General features: G+C 44.4%; 1 protein-coding gene across 1 annotated transcript; it reads right to left on the bottom strand.

Annotated features, from left to right (window-relative positions):
- Nucleotides 1–5,818: 5,818 nt before the first annotated feature.
- Nucleotides 5,819–27,030, bottom strand: slc7a5 (solute carrier family 7 member 5). Its single transcript, XM_071542601.1, has 10 exons — nucleotides 26,218–27,030; nucleotides 23,674–23,799; nucleotides 14,032–14,137; nucleotides 13,629–13,673; nucleotides 13,357–13,480; nucleotides 11,875–11,978; nucleotides 11,569–11,665; nucleotides 10,679–10,828; nucleotides 8,527–8,704; nucleotides 5,819–8,441 (listed from the first exon to the last, which is right to left on the bottom strand). Exons 1-10 carry the CDS (start codon nucleotides 26,807–26,809, stop codon nucleotides 8,386–8,388), a joined length of 1,578 nt encoding a protein of 525 aa, XP_071398702.1. The 5' UTR covers nucleotides 26,810–27,030; the 3' UTR covers nucleotides 5,819–8,385.
- Nucleotides 27,031–27,176: the final 146 nt, after the last annotated feature.

Genomic DNA, 27,176 nt, shown 5'->3' with positions numbered 1-27,176 from the left:
GAAAATAAATATCTGGGTAACTATGATGATCAAGATGTTACTCCTGTGTTTTCACTTGGTTAGTTGGTATTGGGATTGTAGCCTACATTGCCCAAAAAACTGCCAGGTGTATCAGCACTTTTATATGCTTGATATGTGCACTGTGTAACATTTTGGTCAATGTTGCAGGATTACAAGGCCCAAGTAGATGGATTAACACTCTCACATCTTCTACATGGCAACTTCTAATGCTATGCTATTATGCAGAAAGTCTGACTTCAGTTCCTGTGGATCAACACGTTGCCTTGTCATCTTCTCCAGAATGTTGCATGTTGTATCACAAGCTATATTCATGTAAAGAATACATAATAAGGATTTCTGTGCACTCCTACCACTGACAAGTGGTTTTCAAATTATGCTGTCTAATGTCACTTGAATGACACTTCAATGATTTCCTTTTAAGTAAAACCATTTTCCTGCTTTTTTGTCAGCCCAACTTTAAGAGCCACATAATCACCACCAAGAAATGGCTGCCCATCACTGGCTGTAGGTTTTAATGTTAATTGCCTTGTAAACCATAAGTATGCTGAATCTATCTGCAGAGCTGTAAGCAACAGAGAGAGCACTGCAAGTAGATCTATGCACTGTACTGTAAGGTGCTTTGAACAGAAGCGTCCACTAAAAGGTACAAGCCAAGCCCATTTCCACTCACACTGTTGATTGAAGGCGGAGGGCTTCTTGGGGTAGTTGTAGCCCATGCTGGAGCCGAAGCTCACCACACCGCAGACGTCCCAGGAGCCGGCAGGGTTCTGGCGGTTCAGGGGGCCACCAGAGTCTCCCTGAGGGGCAACAGAGCCAGACGTGATGTTCAGGCAAAAGATGGCGAAAACATTTAGAAATTGTACATATATAATAATCAATATGGCACTGTGTAAAATTATTCTAAACTGTAAGGCTGGTATATTTTCACAGGAACTCCATTTCTATATTACATGAGACTGTAGAATAAAATTTAGGGGTTGTGGGAAATGAATGTGACTCATGTTGCAGCAAGCCAGCTGTCCATCTCCTCCAGCACAGATCATGTTCTTGGTGACCAGGCTGCCACACCAGTCAGGCTCTGTGCAGTTGGAGTGGCTGCCCACAGGCAGGAGGGCCTGCTGCAGGATGTTAGCGATAGGACCTCCAGCTGTGGAAAAGAACAGGGCATTCAAATTTAGTGCTGTAGTCAAGACCACCTTAATCAAGTCCAAGTCAACTCCAAGACCAGCTCCAGTTGAGTTCAAGTCAAGACCAGGTCCAAAGGGCGTTGAGACCAAGTCAAGGCCAAGACCAAAAATTACCCAATCAGCAAATAGATCCCGCCCCATTCACTTTGATTGACAGACGGCTGAGACATTATGAAAAGTGACATTATGAAATGAAAAAAGTCATTATGAAATAAAGAGAGGAGCAATGAAAAAAGAAAAAGGGAAATAAAAGAACCACTTTGAAAAATGCAATTCTGAATAATGCCATCATATAATTGAAAATAATAATTAATAATTAATAAATAATCATAATAAAAAAGTTTTTATGAAATAAAAATACAACTAAATATAGTTATGTTATTGTGAAAACAATAATTATTAAATAATATATATTTTTTTAAATTAAAGAATAAAATCAATCAATTATTAATTTATTTACTGATGATATTATATATTTCTGTATTTATTTATGTAATTATTTATTTTACTGACACATATTTATTTATTTAAATATGACTAATATGGTCCTCCATTAATCCGTTAAAGGTTACTGAGGTAGTTTACACTGCAAGAGTCAACTATTTTAACACAAGGGGAATTTTGCCAACTGTGAATAACTCAATGACCAAGACCAAGTGTGTTTTTCCAGTATTCTTTTGTCCCTTACAGCCCACTGTCCTCCACACTGATCTGTTCCCATTTGCCAATTCCCATCCCTGCTGAAGGTGCTATTATCACCATTACCTTGATGAAGTTGCGGTCTAGGGTTCAGCCTCCTCATCCTCATACCCAGCCTTAACCATGAGTGGAGAAATTGCAAAACTGATCACGGATCAGTCATCTCCTGTTAACCTACTCGTAGGCCCTCCAGGTTAAAGCGGATGTTCAGAATACTTTAGAGGATTAGCTTGTTTGGTATTGTGAACATTCATCAGCCCTATGTCATGTTAACCTTGGTGACCAAACCCAAGGCTTCTGCTTTAATCCTCCACAACAGTTTACTGCCAATAGAGATTCACACATCACTGGCTGATTTATAAGACCGTCAACAAGTTCCACATGCTCTATTTAGAGAAAAAAAAACAATAGCATGCAGGTACATTGAGGTCAAATCAGACTTTCTGTGATTAATTTTCCCAATAAATCATTCCCCGTTTTTAAACTCAAAATCAAGAAATCTGGTAATAGAAAATGAGGAAATAAAAGACAAAAGATTACTTGGTTGAGCAAATTTGAACATGATCAAAATTATGAGGGGAGATGGCTCACTGGAACATGGGATATTTATCACAAGGTATTGCATTAATGTCACATTTCTGAAACACCATCCAGGACTTGAACTCACAATCTATGTGTATCCAACTGCAGGTCAGGAGCGTGTTGAGCTAACCCAGCAGTGGCATGATATGTGCTTTGTTTGTACTTTGGCCAACTTCTCCGTTTATTTGTTTTTGCCGCCAACTTCATTGGCTTCAGTCAAAGCTCTTGAATAGCTTGAATGTGTACCTGCATTTTTTTTGGACTGACATGTATCGATGTGCAAATTTTCTTAAAAAATTGACCGATCGGTTCTATGGGCTGCCATAGACTCCCATCGCAGAAAAAAAGAAAGAAAGAACATGCATCAAGAACTCATTCTATTATAGTGTCCATGCACATTCTCATTATAGAGTGCGTTTATGTAGTCCTGAACTTGTGTATGAATGCTTGCTAGATATTATTACACAAACACGGTATGGTTTTAGTTTGGTCTCTCTTTATTTCTTTCTCCAGAATAAGAACAAGAAGTAAAAACCATAAAAATATCCAAAACAGGAGAGAGATAAAAATCATCAGTTGAAGGCGACAGCAGCACAGTGGTTGAGTTTTGCTGCGTTCTCATGCTCCACACACCTTTAGCCCCGCTCAGTCCGGTCCATTCAGAACACTTTACACTCACTGTACAGCATCATTTTCTGCATGTTCAATGATTTGTGAAGGCCTGCACGCAAAAAAGTTTTTATGATATGTAAATCTGGCATCTGAATGGCCTAAATTGAAACTTTTCACCATCTGAGATAATGAATAATTTGAATTCCAATTCATTTCTCTGCAGCGAAGAAGCAACAATGCAAGCAAGCAGCTTCTATTGTGCAGCACGCTTGCAGTGAAGAGTGGCTACGTCTGCACAGGAAGACCTTTCAGAGGCTCGGGCATTCCACATGCATTCAGCTGCAGCCTACAAGTGGGAACAGGAGTGGGAAACGCAGGAATTTCCCACTGACCGCGAGTCTTCGAACGGCGAGCAGGAGGAGTGTGAGAAGAGCATGAGAGCGCAGAGTAAGGCTCGGAGGAGAGAACAGATAAGAAGCACTTTACAGACACAGCAGCCTTCCTCTCTCCTCACCTCTGCTGTTCACAGAGCTAGAGTGACTTGATGGGAGGCAGTTTGAGGTACAAATACAAACACGGTTAATGTTGTCACATCACAGCTATATACCTCATATCACAATTGATTGGGTTTGGTGTTAAGTCCAAACGCTGCAAAGAGAGGAAAGCTTCATAGATGCAGGCTTTTACTCCAAAAAGACATCATTCCATTTAGGAAATAAAATGTTCCAAGTAAAATATTCTCAAAATAAGTCTCAATACATCCACTAAAATGCTACTATTTTCTAGGCTAAATGTTTAATAAGCTAATCATTAGACATACACAAGTTCAGCTCTAATCAGCTAATTCAGAATCAAGATATGAAAATAGGGATAAAATGTACACCAAGATATTAACAAACAATGGCTGAAAACCTGAGCTACACAAAGCAATATTTCATTTCAGTTTGGGAGAGATTCATTCACACAACAGGCAAGTGGGTGTGGACCAGGAACTATACAGACAAAAGACGAAACTAAACAACAATGACACTATCCAGGTGATAAACAGGTCTACACAAGTCTGGGTTCAAGCTGTAAACTCACACTCACACAATATAACTAGCAGAGTTAATATAAGGGTGTGGTGATGTTACACCTGTCAGTGGCAAGAAGATCTGATGGAATGCCAATTTAAATGTTTCCAAAGAAGCAGAGTTTAAGAAAACACAACCAACAGCTCTTTGGCAGAGGCGGTTGCGTCTGGTCTCGGGACAGCCAGGGTGTGGCAGGGTGGAAAACTAGTGCGACTGCTGCCTCGATGAAAGATTTGGTAAATAAAGTTTGGTAATGCGAAAGGAGGAGAGGAAACACAACGCTTATGTTGAAACTCGCTCTTCCTCTAACGGCAAACTGAGTGTGGCAACATGTTTCAGCTGCTGACTCAGTCAGACTTGTAGTCTGTAGTGTAAAATCTATTCATTTGGGGTAGATTGAAGTTTTTGCATCAGTTAAGCACATTTTGCCTATGTGTCCATGTGATAAAAACGAATCCATGAATTTGACATGGAAGCAATAGTAAAACATGCCAAAGTCTGTGCTGGTCAAGCCACACAGGATGATGCAGTCGTCAATAGTTTGAACTGAAATTCAGCATGAGTGCGCTGATCAGTGATTTTTGAGAAGTGTATTCCCAGTCCAGGGATTCTCTTGAATTCATGGAGTAGATAAGAAAAGTCATGGAAAAAAAGGACATTTTACAAATGGGTTATGTAACAGGAATCTAGGCTACTAGAAAGTATTTTGTAGTTTTTTTTTCATGCATATTCATTGCACTTGATGGTGCTTATCAGCTGTTTTTGTACATTCAGCAGCTGCTTTGACATCAAGCCTAAGTTGGCATGTAGAGGAAACGAGTATTTATCGTTTTAGACCTTCTGGTAGCTGAAAACATAAATCATAATAATCGTCATCATAAAGTCTATTTTTTTGGCTTTGGCTCATTTAACTGAATTGGCTTGGTGTGATTATGTGTATTTAACCCTATGTGCAAAAATTAAAACAACAGCGAAGGAAAAAGACACAGCAAAATAAACAGACCAAAACAAAACACAACAGAACACAAGAGTGGAAAAAAAAACTTGAGATTTATTTGTAAAGCACTTTTCACAAAATGCCCTGTAAAAAAAATTAGAGGGACGACTAATAATAATAATAATAATAATAATAATAAACAACAAAGTTTCCTAGAAATAAATAAATAAAGTTTCTACAGTCCTATATTCAGATTAGTTTCCCATCGGCTTGTGCGATGGCTGGAGTGTTAGAATGGTTCTACGTCTAACACATACATATGACCCCCCCCCACCCCCTCCTCATCGAGCAGCGCCGTTTCTACGGTAACCGCGCCGCGTCTCTACCATCCCTCACGCTGTTTCTGTGGAAACACTGCGTGACCGGCTGCCACCATGGTAACGTGCCGTTTTGGTCCGTTGCCCAGGAGGAGGGTCGACGTTAATAACACAGCACTAACTGTTTTTTTTTCTTCCTTTTTTTTTTTTTTATTAACTCTCTCAGCGTGGAAACAAAGCAAAAACGAAACATCAGAAGACGAAAAAAAACAATAACTAATAGTTGATACTGTAATCTGAAAAACGCTTCTTGTCCTGTCCTTCAGGTCACATAACACCCCCCCCCCCTCCCCCCATCATGTCCTGCTTGACCTTTCCCCCCCACCTGGTACCACCCGCCCAAAAGACTTCGCTTCACTGTCAACCACAGAGGGGCTGTCCACATACACACACACACACTAAAAATATCAAAATATAACATGGAATTAAACAGAAACATAAAAGTGTTGAATGATGCGACTATTGGCTTCACTCTGATTAAGACAAGTGCGATCAAGCTGTTGACAGGACGCCTCTCCTAAGAATGCAGCTGGAATTCGAACGGAAATGACAAAAAAGTGACAGAACATGAGCTACATCACACTTAAAGAAACACGATGGAGGTGTACACACGTTCCGGCTACCTCCGTGTTCTATCAATGGCAATAAAATGAAAGTACGTTATATAGGTGCTGCCTTCCTCGCGTTATTGTCTCGCTCGCGTTTCAGTCACATTTTTTTTCTGTGCATGTAAACGTAGTGTGTGACTCTTTAGTCCGGGACTAGACTTCATCTGCCTGTCCAGGATGCTTACATGAGAAGCTGACTGATGCAATGACAACCTCATAATGGTTGTCCCCCCCCCCCCACACACACTCGCATACGCACATACACACACACACACACACACATACATGCATATCCACTACACCAAAAAGAAAACTATCAAAATATGTGTACAACTGTGACTGTGGTTCACTCATAACACACACACACACACACACACACACACACACACACACACACACACACCTGCAGTAGCATCAGGTTACTCTAAGGGACTCTGTCATTCTGCTCTAACCTGACAAAGTGTGTACAACTGCGATCCATTTCTCTGTTTATCAGCTACAAACTGCACAGGATTCACAGGAATAAAAAAAGTCCTCCATAGCTATTATTACAGTATGTAGTCGACCACATTGGCTCTGAAACACTTTCACCCAGACTTTAACAAAATTTCATCTCACGCTGGGAGCCGGGCTCATTATGAACGATACTGATCCCCGAGGGGAAACTGAGTAAGAAGAATCACTAAAACTAAACCCCAAAAATAATCAAAAGCATGAAAACATAGTAGTGTTGTCGTCATGAGGAGACCGACCAGTAAGAGGCGGGTGACCCATTTTGGGCCTCGACCCAGTTTTCAGAATAACCGATAACACAAATATGCCACATCGGCCTCTGCACAAAGCACCACAGTCTCATCCCATTATGATTGAAATGGCAAGTCTGACCCTTAACTGTTTCACAGTTGAGGGAATTTCATGACATCAAATGTCACCATCCCAAACGTTGAGGCTGATGAGACGGGTGTATTTTTACATAAAAATCTTAGCTAGTGGAGCTTTCAACAAAAAACAAAAACTTAAAATGAACTTCTGTGGTTCATCTTCCTCTCTGAAGGACTCGGTTATAGATTTGGGGGGTTGGGGGAAACATTTTTCACTACACCATCCGGACAAGAGAGACAAAATATTTTCCGACTAACCACATGGGAGACGAACTGCACATAGTGTATGACTCCACTGGTTCACTGAGGTAAGACAGCTAGGTTACATGTGATGGGACACGTCTCTGACAAAATAGAGTGAAAAACACACTGAGATCTTCATTAATCTCCCGACCCACTCTCTCACTACAGCAGCACAGACAACTTAAAAAAAGAACTGCAGTCTGTCACAGAAACGACAGACAGTAGGGCTAAAACACATCGCACAGGCGCTCCAGCCTCGACCCGCAGTCCAACACATATCCCACCATCCGACTGTGAGAGACAAGGATCTGGAAATCGGTTTTGGACTCTGGGACGGTGAGCACCAACACATACAACCCACGTCTTCTAGGGAAAAGTGTCATTGTAATTACTGCAGGGCCCAAATGTTTCCAACGCAGGACTTGCTGAATATTTAAGAATGCTAAGTCTTGCCTAGCAGCAACTCTCAGGTACTAAAACAGAATTTCGTCCAATATTGCTTAACAACAAAATTTGGTCGCAGGAGGTATAAAGTGGATGCTTGGAGGATTAAAAAGAAAGTTCCATATTGCCGCTGTTTTTAGGTAGAGACTCTGTATTCTAGCTGTTAGCCGGTCAAGGCCAAGGTTGCCAGCGGCCTCCAGAACCCACAACAACAACTGCCAAGGCTGCGGGGGAGGAAACTCAACTAGGTCAGTTACACTTTTCATTTGCCACATAAGGCACAACTTGCTAAACACAACAGGCGGATGACGAGGGAGGGCATTCTACCTGAAATCATTCACAAAAGAAAAACAAAAACTATTCAACATGAAAAACAACAACAACAAAAAAAAGTATTCCTTGCCAACTGGATGTTTGGGTTAGTGACTGTAAAAATAGTAAACACTCAACATGACAACCCAAAAGAGCCAAATCTTTGACAGACTGTAAAGACATGGTAGCTCTAAAACGCCTGAACATTTCTCTCAGTCCTTATCAACCCCTACAGACAGGGTGGGTCTGTCTATCTCTCTGTGTGTGTGTGTGTGCGTGTGTGTGTGAGGGAGCGGGGTGGAAAGGGGGTCAACGGAGGTCAGGCTGGATCAGCAGTGATGTCAGAGCTCAGAGGTCACTGTTGGTGCTATCTGATTAGCCGCTGGCTGTAAATAGGGGCGTGGCCTCTTTAGGACTGCTGAGGCACCACTTCCATAATCTTCTGACACGTCGCCGTGGTCGAGACTGGAAACACACACAAAAGTCACGATTATCCACAATGTACAGAAACGATTATATAATTCAGAAAGTATCACGCACACACACTCACAGATAGTCTGGAGCAGCCACTTGGGCTTGTTCTGCCACCAGACGCCCAAGAAGTAGACGGGCACTCCGGTGGCGATGATGCCGAAGCCGATGCCGCACTCCACCGGAGTCTTCCAGATGGAGACGACGATGAGGAAGAGGCACGCCAGCACAAAGCTCACCGGCAGCAGGATGTTCACCTGCAGGGGGGAGGGATGGTTTAGAGAAGGTTTAGAGATTCATCATCATCAGACTCAAGTGAGGTCTCCCACAGAGCAGAATGTTCACTTAAAGATGAATCACAATCTGCTTGAAAGTAGCACTAAGCTAGTTTTCACTTGTTCATATACAACTACCAGGGCTGTAGTCAAGACCACCTTAGTTGAGTGCAGGTCAAATCCATGACACAGCAGGTCCAAAGAGGTCGACACCAAGTCAAGACTGAGACCAGAGCAAATTCAGTCCTATTTAAACCCAAAATAGGCAACAAACAGTGTCTTTCATGTCTTTCCAAATGTAAAAAATAATGCTTAAGGAGTTTCTTAAGGATCAACGAGTCAGAATTTTTACTAATCAATGCATACAAGTTTGAGGACTACTATTCACAGGTGTAATCCCTTGAATAGTTTGCATTGCTTTGGAGGAAATAAACAACGGTGCACCGGGGGTGAAAAACATATCTTTATAGATTTTAAGATAGACGGGAAAATTTGAGTCAACATCCAGTAGTGTCCGAGACCAAGACCAAGACCAACACAGATCCCCAGATATTACATCCAAGGGCATGATGTGAGCAACCGATGCAGACTCCAAACTGTACTCCAACTGTGATTTACATTCCAGCCTGTTCCTTCCTTCTAAACCCCGTCATATTTTTCTTAGGTGGTCTGTATAGCCGTTTTGTTTTCAACACCACAATAAATGTGGCAAATATCCAGTGCAGCTTGTATTTCTCTCGTTAAATAAATGAGCCTCATTAAAGAAACGAGTCCTAATGGTGCCCTTGACTTTACCCCCTGAAACTGCTCCAACAGGCTTATCTTTGCCTCAGAACATTGTTGTGAGCTCTTAGAGATATTTCAAACTCCCCGTCCCAACATAAAACACACCCCAATGGCAATGCAACTACCCAAGCCAATGGTTAGCAATGTAATTTCGGATGGGAGTACAGGCTTATTAGACATGATGATAACTTCTGCTCCCATTGTCATCCACCAGATCGTCAGCGTCTCTAAACTGAAGGCCTCCATCTATAAACTCAGAAACCTGTGATTCTCTGGCCGCCTTCTCTGCCAAAAGCTGTTGAACAGCAGGAATGTGACAGACAAAGAAAGGGGAAAGAGAGAGTGACAGAAGAGAGGTAGAGAGGTTGACAAAGAGAGACAGGGCCACCACTGTCCCACCGCTCGGTCGCGCGCACACACACACACACACACACACACGGTGTTGGACCAGTAGATCTATCTGGCCTCTTTCACTTCACTGCCTTGCCAGACTCCGCCTCTGATCAACACACATGGCGATGCCAGCAGGCAGATGAGTCGAGCCAGGCGGCCAGCTCCGTTAAGGGGCAGGAGGGGGCGACACTTTGAACAAACCGGCATACATACAATTACATATAGCACACACACACACACGCACACGCAAACACAGTGCAACAGATGTACAATGGTCCTTTGTGTGTTAGGCAGCCCTGCGGAAACTGGTCCAGTCAGGAGGCACAGTGTCCTTCCGCAAGTGTACACACACACACACACACCCACACACACACCCCTCCACTCCAGTGCCCACCAGGCCTCATCACCGGCTGATAACCATCCAGCTTCTCTTCTGTCCTTTTACCTCCTATCTGTCTCCATTCAGCTCTACTGAATGGAGCTTTGTTGGTTGGCATGAGACAAAGAAGAAATATCTTGCGCTGCCAAAGCTAACTTGAGTGGGAGTCGGTGGCGACAGAGGCCGAGTGAGACTTTAATATGAACTCCTCTCCCTCTGTCTTTCTCCCCCTCTGTGTAAATCTTTATCTACTTGCTTTCGCTGAGATTCTCCTAATCTAAACTGACTAGATAAGAGTTTGTTTCTACCCAAGAACTCAGTGAGGTGTAGCATCCAAATAGTTTCTTTCCAGTTTACACCGTCACTCTGATTGGCTGACCGCAGAGAGTTGGGCTCACCTTGATCGGTCGCTCCAGCTCGGGCTTTTTGTAGCGCAGCCACATCATCCCGACGATCGCCATGGCGATGCAGAGCCAGTTGAAGAAGCTGAAGAAGTTGATGACGGAGAAGATGTTGTTGGAGAAGGCGTAGAGCAGGGTCATCAAACACTGGAGAGAGAGAGAGAAAGAGAGAGAGAGCAATGAGGTGAGCGAGAGAATAAAAAAAAAAAGATATCAGCCATCTGAACAAGCTGTGGGCGTACAGAGACATCCCAATTTCACAGCTGAGTTGATAGTGGGGACGTCAGCTAGGTAGGTTAAAAATATAACGTGGACCGTGGACCGTGGCAGAGGTTGTTAGGGTATAAGAGTAAATACAATACAAGGAGAAATATTGGAACAGTGAGTGAACATTACAATGTTTGTTCTTGACCCATCTACAGCACAGCTTTTAATTATGGGTCAATGTTAGCTTTCATTACAACAAAAAAACCTTTAGTGGGCATATAAACCTTTGCAATGGTCGAAGTCAGCACTAAGACAAGGCGAGTTGCTTGACCAATCAGGATTTATTTCAGCAAATCGGGTCTTATAATCTGCGAGTTCCTTGCTGTGGTGTTTCTGCACTGCTCTTCCCACAGATCACCTGTCAATCAAACAGTGTCTTCAGTACTGTGACGTCTTTCTCCTTGGATTTGAAGTTTGAGTTTCTGTAGGTGGCGCTCTTTTCTTTGTCTGTTCAGTGTGTTTAGAGCAGCAAATTTAAAAACTTTCATGAAGTGGATATAGGTTGAATCACTATTGTGCTTCATCAGTCAGCAATAGCTAGTAGTATTTATTTATAAAATGTCACAGATTGTGTCTAAGAACCTCTGTTGTAGTGTATGTTAGACAATAAGAGCACGTACAGTGAATATAAGTGAGGGGAGGGGGGTCAGGAGGCTGGGGTGGATCATCGACAGCAGACTGGGCAGGTGACCCTCCCTGGAGCCCACAAAGAACAACCTGGGAGAGAGAGAGAGAGGGAGAAAGAGAGAGAGAGAGAGAGAGAGAGAGAGGGAGAGAGAGAGAGAGAGAGAGACAGAGAGAGATGAATTATTTAAATTAGTTTCCCACCCAAGTTACCCAAGTTTCCTGAGCCTGTGTGTGTGTCTGTGTCCATGTGTTCATAGTCTGCTACATATCGTGTATGTTTGTGTACGTTTGTGTGTTACCTGGAGGAGGTGAACAGGGAGCCGTTGACTGATCCAAAGCAAGACAGACCTACAAACACTGGGATGATCCATGCCATAGGACCCAGGTGGTAGTTCCCAAAGTCCTACAGGACACACACACAAACAAACGGTAATCAGTCAAGTAATGTAGCAAGGTAAACAGGATTTGCAGCATTTGGGGTATTTGAATAATTTTAGGCATTTTCTGAAGTTTAGGACCATTATTGTTTGCAGAGATATGGGGAGGGGAGAGGTGAGAACTAGGGAACTGATCAGCTCCAGTGAATTTCCATCTTTACACATACTTACACCACTATGCCAAGTCTCAAGGACACAGGGTTTGAGGCAGTGGACATATAAGTGTAACATGTTTAGTTCAGGGTCTAGTATGTGTTAGCCACAAAGGAAACGACACAGTATTTCACTGGCTGGTGGTTGAGGTGTAGCGTATATGTAGAGTGTAAACCAGAGCCATCTGCCTTGAAAGAGCAGTGCCACTGACAGCAGCGAGGCTCCAATAACTCCCAATGCATCTTGATGAGATCAACTGGGTCATTTTTCCAGGCAACTAATGCAATTGCAGCCACTAAGCAGCTCTGGTTAATATTGCTTAGCAACACAGTTTAGTTCCAAGAAGTAAAAGCTGAATCACTGGAGGTTTAAAATAGCCCTAGGCCCTTAAAATGTTGCAACTCTTAGAGAGGCTCTAAATTTAAAGGAATACACCGTTTTTTGGAGATTGTCTCGTTAGTCAGTTTACACATTAAATGATGTGAACACACACACACCAAAATCATCCACGGATGGATGGATCCACTGGTAGATGGTTTACTCCAGTGCTCCATGCTAACTCTTTAGCATACACTATGTTGAGTAATAGAAGGCTACTAGCATCTCTAATAGGCAACTTGTACCAGCTCTAAAGCTAAATGGTAAGTCATTTTAAATTAGGCTTAGGCTTTTGTCTAGGGGACTGGTAAAATGTATTCAAAATAACTTACAATTTTAAAACTACCAGGGACTATTTTCCCTGCTTTCATTAGGAAGTAATGTGGTGTGTGGATGAATACATGGTTGCTCATCTGAAAGTTCCAAAAATAAACTTGGCTACATCATATTGTATTCAAATATTAACAATGAATCATATAATCAATCATATTGAATTGATATTTTTTAAATGTATGAATCTATAGGCCATATAAGAAAAAAAACACTAAACATTTTTTAGTACTAAAAGGTCAGTCTTCTTACTTTGGATAATGCTAGTAACCTCAATATAGTGTATGATAAAGTGAGCACCGGAGCCAATGATCTACTGGGGGCACATGGATTATTTTGGTGTCTATGTTCTTATCACTTAAAATTGACCAACGAGCCAATCTCCTAAAAATCTGGTGCATTCCTTAAATTTACACCTAGTGAGTACGGTTCATTAGGCCAGCATGTAGGGGGGAAGGTTCCTGTGCTGTAGTGTGTACTCACCACAGCCACGGCCTCTGAAGCGATCAGGTCCTCAGGGGAGAGGGTGGTGAAGTAGGCCAGGTTGGTCAAAACGTACACTACTGTCACTATGGGAAGAGAGATGATGATGGCACGGGGAAGGTTCCTGCGGAGGAGAGAGAAACACATATAAAAAGAAATTCTCTGCCCCTGGAACTATTTCAAATTACAGCTATACACTAAGATTCCCTGCTCTGCTGAAATGCCTTTGTTTTAAAACCTCGACAGCATGCAGGTCGGTCAACAATACTCACTTGTATGGCTCAATCATCTCCTCAGTAACAAAGTTCAGGTAGTTCCTGCAAGCAGAATGAGACAAGGATCAGAGTTTCACTTCACACTTTACATTTCACAGCTTAAGAAGATTCTAAACCTGCTCTTAGCCCCGGGCTAAGCGCAATATGAAAAGCCATTATGTAACCTGTGCAAATATGTGTCATCTCCTTTACTCTATCAGGGTATCTGTAGGTTTCAGAAAGCCACATTTAAGACTTTTCAAAACCTTTTTAATGCTAACTGGAACTGAATTTGAGACCAATTCAAAATGCAAAATAAAGAATCAAAGCTGGCAAAATCAGTGTAAAAAAAATGTACAGTGAGTGTGCAGCATGGTGGCTTGAAACCTGATCACACAGCTAGGTGGATGGGTGAACTCACCAGCCACCGTAGGCAAACAGGCCGCTGTAGAGCGCCAGGCCAATGTTGCCAAAGTCATACTTGGACCCCTTGAACGAATTCTCTGGAAGAAGATAAACTGTATCACCTGGTAGAGATGAGGAAAGGAAAAGAGAAGGGAAAAGAGAGAGAAAGAGACATGGGTTACGCCAAAGAAAAAGCCCCGATCCTGTCTGTCTGCATTATTGGTTGCAGCCTGCAGACACTTTAACCAGCCGGTCTGGGTTACCTGAGTTGTGGAACATTGAAACAATGAGCTGTGTTTGTCCAACACACACGCACACATAAAAACTCCTTTGGGGCAGGGGGGAAGACAAACATTTAGGTTAAATCCGTCTCAGAATGCGGATCAGTAAGAGGCTGCAGCATTAAGAAGGAGTTAGGCAGGTCGATGCGGTCAATAAGTGACCAAGACTGTGGCACTGCTGTGGAGATCTACCTCAGGCACGGATCATACAAGACAGGAGGGGGAGAGGAACAGAGACAGAGAGAGAGAGGTGTACAAACAGAGAGATAGAGAGATGAAAAGGGATGATGGACTGGACTGGCGTGTGTCTATGAAATTGTCCAACCTGGGACTACATGGTCCTGAATCTCTCTATCACCCTTCTCTTTCCTCTCTCTTCTATCTATCTTCACTTTAACATCTGAGAAATTGAATAAAACTGTTGTGTCCACCTATATAACCAGACATTTTGTGGGGAAAGTGGGGAAAAAGGTTCTAGATTAGGGCGACCGGGGTTTTTTTTTTATTTAACATTTATTAATCCAGGGAAAGTCGACTGAGCATGTTTACTCTTTTTCCAGCCTTTCACATTCACACTGGGAGTACTGCAGCAGGTGGGGGTTCAGTGCCTTGCTCAAGGGCGACTCCGCTGTAGTTGTTGATGGAAGGGGGGGGGGGGGGGGGGGGCAGTGTTCCTCTTTCACTTCCCCCCCCTGCAATTTCGGTCAATTTGGTCAATAGCCCGCTTCTCTAACCTCTGGGCTACCTCTGCCCCCAAAGAGGGGGTCAGTGGGGATCTGTGCCACATTCCTGACGTAGCTACTCCCCACCACACAACACACACGCACACACACACACACACACACATTCTCAGACACAGAGACGGTTGCTAAACCAACAGCCCTGGGGCGATGTTGGTACAGGGAGGGTTCCTGCTTAGCCATAAGCCACTCGGCAGCGTGGGAACCCCCCCACCCCCCCCAGACCCCTACCCCAGCGCTCTGGCCAGCTCTGGCCTTCATACCCGCCTGGCATGGGAGCTGCTGGGGGTCTCCGGGCCCTGTCCCATACCGTCTCTAAGCTCATGTCCTTAGCCGGCGTTCTTTTTTTTTTTTTTTTTTTTTAGAGAGAACCCATACACACACTAACGCTCATGTGACTATCATACACCCCAGGCCCATGTCCCATACACACACACACACACACACACACACACTCAGCCACTTCCTCTTATCCTCCTGACCCATTCCTCTCCCTACAAATGGGCCTGAACTTACCAACCCCCCTCCCACCACTACCATACCCCCTGTGAGGCTTAAGGGTAACCATATGAATGCTTTATTTGTGCCTAACCCATAAACCTCTTTTATGTTGGGGGGGCTGCTGGAGAATCACATGGCTGGTCAAGTCTGAACCGTCCCAGCTCTCTCCTCTCCCATCCCTCCCTTCAACCCGTCTCTGCCTGTATTTCTCCTCACCTGCACCTTCTACCTTCACTGGCTCATAAAATAAAAGTGAAAAAGGAACACCGAGTGCAGAAAGTAAAGTTTAGTGGGGCATGAAGGACTGCCGGATTGAGGAGGATTCTGTGTTCAAAAAAGAGGCTGAGGATGTGGAAAAATGCCTCACATCGCAGACAAATTTATCCTTCTTCAATCCTGTTTTTCCCCTTTTTGGATATGTCTACTCTCTCACTGTGCAATTTGGGGCTTCATTCCTTTTCCCTATTCCTCCACCTTCCACCCGTCCCGCTTCAGGAGCCTGGTCAGGCAATGCTCAGTGCAGCGATCGACCGGTCACATGATACCAGTGCCAGGCAGTGAAAATGAGACACACACACACAGAATGAAATATGCATGCACGGTGCAGAAGTACACACAGAGGTGCACACATACAAACACAATAAAAGTGCAAGTGAGCGCGTGCATACATACACACATCTTGCCCCACATTTTGTCCACAACCACTGATGGTGAAATACTTTGAATGACTGGTATGGCTGAGCTGCTTTGAAAGGGCAGCGTGTCAGCAACTAGAGGAACATATTGCCAGAGTCCTGCAGAAACCTCATATCTCTAAAATGTACATGTTCCCCCGTTGACTCCCTCCCATTCATTTTTGACATGTTACGATGAATGGCCAGTGGCTTGGTCCCTAGGTCGTCAGATATTTACAAGTGGAAGACACTGTCAGTTGCAGTGAAAAGAGACTGCAGGCTGGGTTTAAGACTAAGGATTATATGGATTTAGGCCATACCCTTAAGACTTAATAGCACCATAAAATCAGCACAGTGGTTATTGGCTCGATCCAATTCAGTAAGTTCGGTTCTATAAACGACATACACACACGTACAATCTTGTGTACAGCACAGAGCTGGATGAACAGGAGAGAACATAAACAATCTCACCCCTCCGCTCCTAACATCTGTCTATGAGCAGAGATGGTTGTGCCAGCCAATGGGATGAGAGACAAGGCATCAGTACGGCCAATCATCTCCCATGTAAGTGAGGTAGATGACAGGGCCACGTGTCCCCAGTGTTTGTCTAAATCTAGGTAATCTGGAGCATCACACGTAAACAGTGGTTAGACACACTGAGCTTCCACTGAGCTAAAAAGGATTAAGTATAGCCCTATTTCCCTGCTGAGAGAAGAATTGGCAAGGGACTAGAATTACTAATTCGTAGAATTACTCTTCACGCTCCTGCAACACACCTAAACAGGTATTAGACGCACTGGGTCTGGATTCAGCTAAGAGACTGGCTTTGTGTGGATTAAGTTTAGTCTAAGAGCGAATGAAAGGCTATTGAAGTCCTTACTTGTAGTGATTGAGTTTACGTTTAATTTAAAGCGACGGTGGGACAGGCTTCAGAAAAGGGATTACATGGATTTAGGCTCCATTCTTAAGGCTAAATGACAACATAAATGGAGTTCTCCATTCTTTTGCAAAAAAAAAAGTATATGCAAAGTACTCTATTTACAATGCCTGACTCATGGTTGGAACCCTCCCACTCTACAAACACGCACACCTTAGGGAAAAGCTGCAGGTACGGGTGTGGAAAGTTCAAATGAGCCGCTGAGTCACTACAGTAGAAAACCATTTGCAAGTGTAAACTGAAAAGACTCTGTAGGGCCATTTGCATAGAGAAAGCGTTAAGATAGAGTATCCACAAGTCTGTATGTGTGTGTTTGCGCTGCAGCTTGTAGTAAATAAACCAGCGTGAGATTGTGTTACGACCAGAGAGTGAAAGAGGGAGGGGCAGCGTTACAGATGGAGTATGACGAGATGAAATAGAGAAAGAAATAAAGAGAGGAGGACAGAAACAAAAAGACAAACACACACTCAGGTGGACACAGAGGTAAATATGGGCGGCTGGTCTACAAGCGATCAATCTGTGAGCGCTTTGTCTCCAGACGGTGTGGGCAGGTTTCAGATTGAGAAAGCAGGGGGGATTACTGGAGCTAATCACATTACGCTGGTCTCTAATCTGAGACACCAACAGAGCCCACACACCTAATGGCACTGACGCTGACCCGGTGTACTACAGAGCTCCACACACACACACACACAGGCTGAGAGCAGAGGTAGTAGAGCCAAGCGGCAGAGTGTATGGTGTCAGTTTGGCTTATCTCTACCAGCCACATGATGCTACACGATGGAAACTATTGCCACAGGTTCACATTGGGTGAGACACTGAGTGCTTAGATTGCTTCATTTATTCATCTATCTCTCCATATGACACGACTCTCCCTTGCCAGCGCCACACATTCCGTTGTCGAAACACATGCTCACTTCTACACCCAGGATACCAGGGTTCCCACTGAGCTAAAACATGTTACGCCTTCCTGGTTTGTTGATGTTGTTTTTCAGCTGAGAAAAGTTCTTAAGGGGTAAACAGGTCTGGTTTCCATTAACGTTGGGCCAGCTGTGGAGAAAAACTGGTGAAAACCATCTAATGCAATAAACGTGTAGAACAAGTTGGAAAGTACATTATGGTATAATCCTGTAAAGTGACCTGTTTGTAAACTATTCCCTGAATTCCCCAGAGAACTGATCAAATTCCCTGACTGGAATACACCGCTGCACCCTGTAATAAATCTGTCTCTCACTATATTTTTTCTCTGTCTCTCATCTCTCTCTCTCTCTCTCTCTCTCTCTCTGTCAGATGGCTGGTCAGAGTGGCATGTGTTGTAACTCTGGCCTACTGGTTATTCGAGAGCACATAAACAACGCCAAACGCAAAATCACCGGCCGGAGATGGCTGCGACCAATGGGATTGCAGGGATGACAGGGGTTCGGCCAATCAGATCCCATGTAGAGCTAGATCTAATCAGAGCCACGTGGCCCTGGTGTTTGTCTACATATACATAATCTGAAGTATCACAGATAAACTGTTATTAGATGCACTTTATTCTCTTTATATCAAGCCCGGTCTAAGACTAAATCAAAGGTCCTACTGAAATGAAGAGTTAGAGGAGAACTAGCTAGAGCTGCTGCCTGTGAGGCAGGCTATAGAACTTTACTTTACCAAATTTGATTTTTGCTTCACTAAATTCCACACACGTCCACTGAGACATTTAATGGTCAAAGATCATTCATTATGTTGCATTGATTTCACTCAGGCAAAAGGATTCCAGTTCCTCAAAGTGGCTGTCACTGAGAGAGAGTTTGTGACCTATAACTACCCACACAGCCATTATATCCACACACCCATCCGACCACACACTGGCTGTGAACAAGCCGCTGTCTAACGTCTTCCATCCTTCCAGCCTCGGGTTTAACTGACTTTAGATGCTTTTTTGCCCTCGCAGCTCCCTGCCGCTTCGTCTGTCTGTAGGTCTGAGATCAGCACTGGGAAGGACACAAGCTCTTTCATAAAGCGGACCTCACCTCAAGACACACACAACACACTACAACTAACTCACTCCTCGGAAACGCAAAGAGTGAAACGCAGGAGAGTGGGCCTGACACGCTGTGAAGGTTAGATGTACGGAAAATCTCCAATTTCTAATTTATGTATTTAGCTATGTTCTTATCCAGAGTAAGATGCAAGTGTGCGTGCGTGTAAAGCATCAGCCTGTCAGTATGAATCAGTCTCTGGCTCTTCCAAATGAACAACCATGTGCGTGTGTGTGTGTGTGTCTAGACTATGCCTTAAAGTATGCCAGTCGCTATGCTGAACTGTGCCAGTGCAGACCAGCTTGCCAAGCGGTGCCACACATCCCTTTCTTTCTCTCTCTCTCTCCCCCACTCATGGTCCATTCTCCCTTTCTCTCTCTCTCCCTGTATAAAGCAAACTTCTCTCTCTCTCTCTCTCTCTCTCTCCCTCTCCCCCCCTTTCCACTTTCTCCCTCTCTCGCTCTCTCTCTTCCCCACCTTCCCTCTCTCTAACCTCCCTGCCTCCCCTCCCTCTCTTTCTGCTCCAGTTCTGAACAATCCCAGTCAGTGTTGCGGTCCTGTTGGCCCACCGGTCAGCCGATCTGAGACCCTGACCTCCGACCTCCACACAAACAGGCAGTCTGTCCTTACCGCCCACTGTGAAGGGGGGGGGGGGGACTGGGGCGTGGCCTTTGGTCAGTAATCTGCAGCTCCCATGACTACAGGTACAACACTGGACCTTTCATGTCTGAGAGTATAGCTATCAAAAACCAAGTCCTTAAAAATAACTCAGTTTGGTCCAAATTTGGTGTCACATGTAAGGTGATATAAAGGGGATACCATCACATCATATATACACCACCAGGCAAAAGTTGGGTTTACCAGCATGTGTTTTAACAGGGTATCTGCAGGTTTCACGAAGGCAAATTTAAGACTTTTTAAGACCCATTAATGCTGCCTGAAATTGAATTTAACATTAATTTAAAAACTACAAGATGGAAAAAGCTGGCAAAATTAGCCTATTTCTGACTGAGCATAGCTAGTTAAAGTTCTGAAACTATAAATGGGCAGAATGAGAAAAAACATGTTTTGCATATTGTATTAACCCTGGTCTGTATTTTTTCCCATTGCATGGGGGAAAAACTAAGACATCTAATAACTGTATTTAAAACATGTTTAATACATTTTAAAGCCTTAAATTTAGATGATTTATTTGCAGACTTTGTCAGACTTTTTCCACAGACACCCTGTGCAAATAGAAAATCAAGACCTTGGGCGCTGGTGTTGCAGTTCCAGTTAGACGGTAACTGAGAACCGGATTGTTGAATTTCGAAGCCAAACTTCAGAGTAAACGCCAGGGTCAAGGTGAGGTGAGAGGTCAGAGGGTGAGGTCGGTGCTCCAGACAGAGGAATCACACAGCTGGGGGAAGCAGACGGGTTACTGGTCCGGTCAGCTGCTCTCCACAGTGGCCCTTCAGTCTAGTGGAGCCGTCTGTCTGTAACCTGTGTGCTCCGCTCCGTTTTAGCTGAATCGCTTTTTTTTTTTCTTTTCAAAGGCATTTTTCTTGCAACCCAAAATTATTTTGTGGGCAGGTTAATCTCACCCGTATTAAAGCTACAAATATGTGTGTCCAATCCACCACTAAGTCGTGCCTCAGCCAAACTTTGTGTCCCAACAACAGTGTCCTCCATGCCCCTGGATTGGCTCAGTCCTCCTAAATCTAAGACGCTATATGCAAATGAGCCTAGAGGATTTATGGGTTAAACTTGAGTCTGTGTCTCATGCAGGTCCATTTATATTCAACACACATACTTGGCACTGAGTAAGTTGACTTCTCATTCAGCGGGTTTGCCTCCTTATTTTTCCCCTGCAGATTTACTTTTATCCAATGTTGTCTATTCCCCCTTTCTCTACATTTACCTCTGTTCTCTATCAATTCCTCCCTCTCTCTACCTATCTCTCTCTCTCTCTCCTTCTCTCGCTCTGAAGAGTACAGCAACCGACAGCCTCACCGCAGACAGGAAGAGAACCAGCCATAGGAACACAGCAGGCCTTGGCAACACACACACACACACACACACAGACACACACGCACACACAGAGGCAGCAGGGGGGATATAAGCCTCTGTGGACACAGTGTTACCTGGTTAAAGTGGTTTTTTTCCCCTTGTGTCTTCAGAAAGGAAGCAGAAAGGCATTATGTCACCTTCAATATTATGAATGTGAACCATAGAGGTTATGAGCATTAGTTTGATTTCTATGACATGAACCCAACGGACCCAAAAGTCTGGGCTGAGCCAAGTCTGGCAGACCTCAACAAGTGAGTGGGGCTGACTGAGCGGCAGTCAAAAGCCTGGCAGTTACCACAGTCTGCCTCTAGGGGGCACAATTCAATTCACTCAATTCAACTCACCTCCTGTCTCTGTTTGCCATTACAATACACTGTGCCTTTGCCCAGTACACCCTCAATAGACTGAAAATTCAGGGTGAATGGTACACGGGTACAAACTCTTGTGTGCGTGTGTTTATTCAGGTGGACTGAGTGCCTCTTTGTGTGACTCAGATCTCTTGCAGCTAATGAGCAGATTCCCAATCAAAAGAGCTACGTTCCCATTACGAGTCACTGTTTGGTTTCTCTGTCTCCGTCCTGTCTCTGGCTGCACTTCACAACATCCTGTGGCATTAATGAGCGTTAGGCTGGACTCCAGGGAGCTAAACACCAACTAATCCACTTCCACAGATTCAATTCTCTGATGGAATAAAAGAAAATGGTCTCGGTCGAGATGAGCTTGATCCGAGATGGGCTTACACTGCAGGATTTCGATCAGATTTGGTGACAGCTACGTGGTCCAACAGAGATTTGGGGTGACTGAGGGTCAAAGAAAAAACTTGAATGAAGCCGAGGGTTTCAGGCTGTCATAGCCTCCGGGATTTCACCAAGCAGCAGCAGAGTAAAACTATTATGCCTTGGATGGCAGGAGTTGTTTTTTTAATCAGAAAAATGTAAGTCTTTCATGCTGGACAATGCAGTGATTGGGTGGTGTTTGCATAAAAGGTCATCGTTGTCATGGTTCAAAATGGAGCATGCAAGGCGCTCCGAAATGAGCTCAGTGAGGCTTAATTCCATTGCCGCAGCATGATAGAAACACACACAAATAAATGAGACAGGCTAACAAAGACTGTCTTTCTGTAATGTCAGAATAGATCGTTTTAATAAAATAATTCATTTCACAATTTCCAAGAATGAGGTACGACGGTGGCCGCCTGTTTTTGCCAGAGGAGTGGACAAGGACACATCGGCACAGGGGGAAGCTGCTTTGTAGAAAGGAACAAACGGTTGAACGGTTTGTTTTTGAAGCCCTTCCTACTCTCTCCTACCCGCTCTTTCACACAGAAGCCCCCTGATTGGTGGACAGCAACGTGGCCAAACTAACCACTTCCTGTTTCAAGTCACGTGACTAGCCACGTTGTTAAAGATGGCCGGTTTCCTGCACGAATTACAAAACGTGTGGGGTGAGTGTGCGTTAATGTGTGTGTGCATGGTGCGTTTGTGCACCCCCTCTGGTACTGGTACTTGCTTACTGACAGATTTGCCTATAGCATTATCCCTAAAGTGTGTGCTCTTGTGTGTGCATGTTTGTCAGAAGCATACAAGCGCCTAAAGTGATCATTTAAGTGGCATCGGAAAGAAATTTAGACGCTTGTAAAATGTATTCAAAATTCCTAAATCGACATCAACTCTTAAACTGTGATAGCGCTCCTTTTAGAAGTTTTCCAGGTTGCATAAATGTATGGACTTTACCAATACAGTGATTTTTGATTCTGATTTTAATGTCTTCTATGGGGAGTAATCCAGCAGGGGGTCTTGAGGATTAAAACACTTACCTATATATTGCTGGTTAATGAATGTTTGGCATATAGACCCTTTTCCTTTAACCTGCTTTTACACTTGTGTAGATACTCAAGTACTGTATGTTCAAGAAAATATGTTGATTTTATGATCATATGCAGATAGTCAGATGATGATGTCACCAGTGTGCAAAAATCAAATGGATAAAAAAGAGAGTTAAATATATTTAGGTCACATGCAGATTGGGTTACTTTAGGTTTTTACAAGTAATAATCAATACAGATACAGAATACAGATTATCATGTGATTTTAATATTGGCATAGTAAGCAAACTCTGGTTTATATTTAATGCATACAGTGTAAATGGTGGATGCTTTGTAAATCCTGTATGATGGGCTCCAGGTATTTTTTTTTATCTTGTCTGTTATTGTGTAACTCAATGAGTCAAGATGATTAATATGGTTTATTGCAGTGTGTGTTGATGTGTAAATCCTGTAGGACGGTGTGAATGTGTGTGCCTTTATTCGGTGACGGGACGGGCCCTTGAGGCCTTCATGCCCGTCTATGATTTTAGGTGCGTGGCCACCTAACCCTGTGTATGTGTGTGTTTCTGAATCCACGCTCAATGTATGCCTCTACATTTGCAGGTGTGTGTGTGTGTGTACGTGTACCTTTGCCGATCTCAACGAAGCCGATGATGATGATAAGTCCGAGCGCCAGGAGCTTGGCCGCGGCGAAGAAGTCCTGCACCCTGGTAGCTGCCTTCACACTGTAGCAGTTCACAAAGGTCAGCAGGACTGCAGAGAGAGTGGGAGAGAGGGAGAGAGAGAGAGAGACTGTTCAACGGTGACATTCGAAAGGAAACTATACACAAGACTTGGCAGGGGTGTTCCCCTGCTTTTTACCACCAACCACATATGCCTCCTTACGCTCTTTCAACCTACACACAGTCAGTCACACCTACATGACGTGAAAAAAAACATCCTTTGATTTAAGAGAGTGACTTTTTTTGTGTGTGTGTGTGTGTGTGTGTGTGTGCAGCAGAGAGGGTGGCTCTCACAGCACACACAGTGGAGGAGAGTTCACAGAAATGGTAAACAGATTCTTGAGGGAATAAAATCCTTCCCACCATCCCCTCTCTTTCTCTTACACACACACATGTTCAGTGCTAGTACCCACCCGCTCCACCACACACACACACACACACACACCCACACACAAACACTGAGTTGTCGAACCGGCCCCTACCCCAGGACCCCATTAAAAGTGATTAACTAAAGCAGCAGGTCCCTTCAAAGCTCCTAAATCAGGCCGGGGCCACAATAGAGAGACGAGACACAGCACAATGAGACTCTGTGTTAAAGAGACAGAGAGAGAGAGAGAGAGGGGGAGAGAGAGAGAGAGAGAGAGAGAGAGAGAGAGTACAGTAGAGGGATGGACTGGGCAGACACACATACTTTACAGGCAGATGGATTTCCCCATTAGCTGTACATTCACAGTGCTGGCCTGATAAAAGCTGAATGCACTTGGGCTGTGTGTGTGTGTGTGTGTGTGTATGTGTGAGTGTGTGAGTGAGAGAGAGGGGGGGAGGGGGGGGTTGTGAAGACTTGGCTCTCAGCCCCACAATGACCCTGACCAACTTAGACCACACCACACACACACACACACACACACGTTAATACACACGCATACACACATAAAGAGGCACACATACATGGCGGGTATTCGGGTAACCCTCACAACACACACACACACACACACACAGTCCAAGGCCTTGTCATGTGGTCTCAGTCAGGATTTAGGTCTCAGTCACTCTGAGGATTAGGGACTAGCACTGAGCTGGCGCCACACACACACACACACACAATATATATATACAGGCATTCAGATAGAGATATAGAGAAGTGAGGAGGGCTAATTGTTGTGTAAAGGTAAACAAAAATTAACAATCACAGACTGTTTAGAAACTAAGGCTAACAAGCTGTAGCAGCTAATAATCCAGGGTTAATCTTGTCAGGCTAAACCCACGACACACACACACACACAGCTTTTGGTTAAGTCTTTTTCCAAAACACAACACATAAAAACACACACGTATTTTTAGCTAACCCCTTAATAGCCTACTCACAACACTTGTGAATGCTAAATGTCTGCCAGCTAGCTTACAGAGCAGCCGGTCTTCAAACTAAATACTCTATTTACTCGCATTACCTAGCATATATATACAGGCTAGGTAATGCTTTTATAGATTTTCTATCAATTACATTTTTCTGTTTTTCTATTTTAAATTGTGGGCCTACTTGAACAAAGTTGAACTTGAGCTTTGGTTGTCATAATATGTGGGCCGTTCCGATTTAAAAAGAAAAAAAGGGGGGGGGGCAGTGGAAGCTGTCAGATTTCCCCGCAAAATGTAATTGAAATGTCATAACAGTTAAAAGGAATGAGCCCTGTGGTAATTTGCCGCCACATAATGTCACCTGTGTTAATACAAACTCAAACTGCCGTCTAGCGATGATAAAACACAAAATATGAATGAACCATCACCCGAGTTTATCCTCATCTTAATGCAGCTGTTGAACTTGAAGATTTTACGACACACAATAGGGGTCAATTTCAATCAATTTGTGTTTTTTTTGTCACTTTCCCACCCCAATCTAAAAAAAAAAAGTTGTGATTAAATGACAAAGCAATTGTGTGTAACTATTTTAGCCCTCTGCACTATTCATGTGTGATAATAATAACTACTAATAAATAGACATAAGTAAATTAGTTATTATTATTACATTTAATGTTATCTAATGGGTGTTAGTTGATAAAACTATGGCATGTGAGTGATGCGCGCGAGCATCCCTCATCCCTACAAGAGCTGATGAAATAACGCGGCATTTTTCACCACATGGTGTGTTGAGAGAAAGAGACTGTGTATAGGCGCGTGCGTTAGTCACACTCACACACCCTATTACACACGTGCTCCTTAAGATGCCGCACTGTCTGTAAGCTCGAGCCCACTGTACTATGTGAGTAATGGGTCTTCTCACCTGTCTTCCCTGACAGCCGGTGTGTTTATTTTGACACCTATCCATCCTGGGAGGCAGACGGGATGTGTAACAGCATCCCCCTCTGCTTCACTACTGTCAACTTCAGCCTACCTAGTTAGCTACACACAACACAGTCTCAAATTGCATCATCCCACCCCGCATGGCCCGGCTACTTACGGATGCAGAGGCAGGCCACCAGCTTGGCTGCGTTCTCCGGCACCGGGCAGTCGGGGAAAATGGGCTTGAGGAGGTAGGTGGCGAACACGTAGGCGACGATGTACTGCGAGGACGGCCGGATGATGAGCAGCTCGATCCAGAGTTTGAGGAAAGCCGGCAGGGAGCCGTACACCTCCAGGATGTAGGCATAGTCCCCCCCGGACTTGGTGATGGTGGTTCCCAGCTCGGCGTAGCAGAGCGCTCCCACCGTGGAGAAGACGCCGCACACCGTCCACACCACCAGGGACAGACCCACCGAGCCGGCCTCCTTCACCACGCCGGTCGGGGTGACGAAGATGCCCGAGCCGATGATGGTGCCCACGATGATGGCCACGCCGTTCACTAGGGTGATGGTCCTCTTCAGGGCCACCCCGTCCTCCGCTCCGTCTCCCCCGGCGCTGCTCGGGCTCTTGTCGCCGCTCCCCGGCGCTCCTCCCAGGTTGGAGTCCCCGTTTTCCCCGCCGCTTCCCGGCAACAGCATCCTCTCCGTGACCTGCTTGTCCTCCTCCTTGTCTGCCGACGAGTTAGAGTTTCTCTTCTTTAAACCTGACATCGCTGCTGCCCTTGTGTCCTCTCTCCGTCTGGTCGTCTCTTCTCCCACAGGGGACACAAAGCTCTCCGCTTTGCTGCTTCTCTCTTCCTCTGTCTCTCTCTTCCTCGCTCTTCCTCGCTCTCCGTCCGGTGTGTGATGCCGGCTGGGCTCAAGCACGAGGAGTCCTCCGTGTGGCTGTCGGTGTGAGTCAGAGCAACGTGCTTTCCCGTATCTCTACTTCGTCTGTGTACAAAGGAACTGAGTGAGGGAAAAGCATGACGGGTCCTCCTCTGTCAAGGCCAGCCTCCCCCTCTCCTCGGCGTCACAACATTATCCGGCCCACATGATGCTGTCGGACCGCTTCGATTCATTATTCTCAGCCACCGGT

The sequence above is a fragment of the Centroberyx affinis genome, unplaced genomic scaffold (genome assembly GCF_046629955.1).
Source record: "Centroberyx affinis isolate AG114_WGS23_722 - 3 ecotype Tasmania unplaced genomic scaffold, CSIRO-AGI_Caff_v1 ptg004133l_1, whole genome shotgun sequence".
Lineage (NCBI taxonomy): Eukaryota > Metazoa > Chordata > Actinopteri > Beryciformes > Berycidae > Centroberyx > Centroberyx affinis.
Note: the sequence above shows the minus strand (reverse complement) of the source record. Positions and strands in the feature narration are given on the sequence as shown.

Bases quoted from the DNA above. Each gene is read 5' to 3' on its own strand.
- slc7a5 (XM_071542601.1), bottom strand. From the start codon at position 26,809: ATGTCAGGTTTAAAGAAGAGAAACTCTAACTCGTCGGCAGACAAGGAG. The intron at 23,800-26,217 runs GTAAGTAGCCGG...CTCTCTCTGCAG, and splicing joins GGTGGCCTGCCTCTGCATCC to TCCTGCTGACCTTTGTGAAC. The intron at 14,138-23,673 runs GTACACGTACAC...CATCTCTACCAG, and splicing joins CTTCGTTGAGATCGGCAAAG to GTGATACAGTTTATCTTCTT.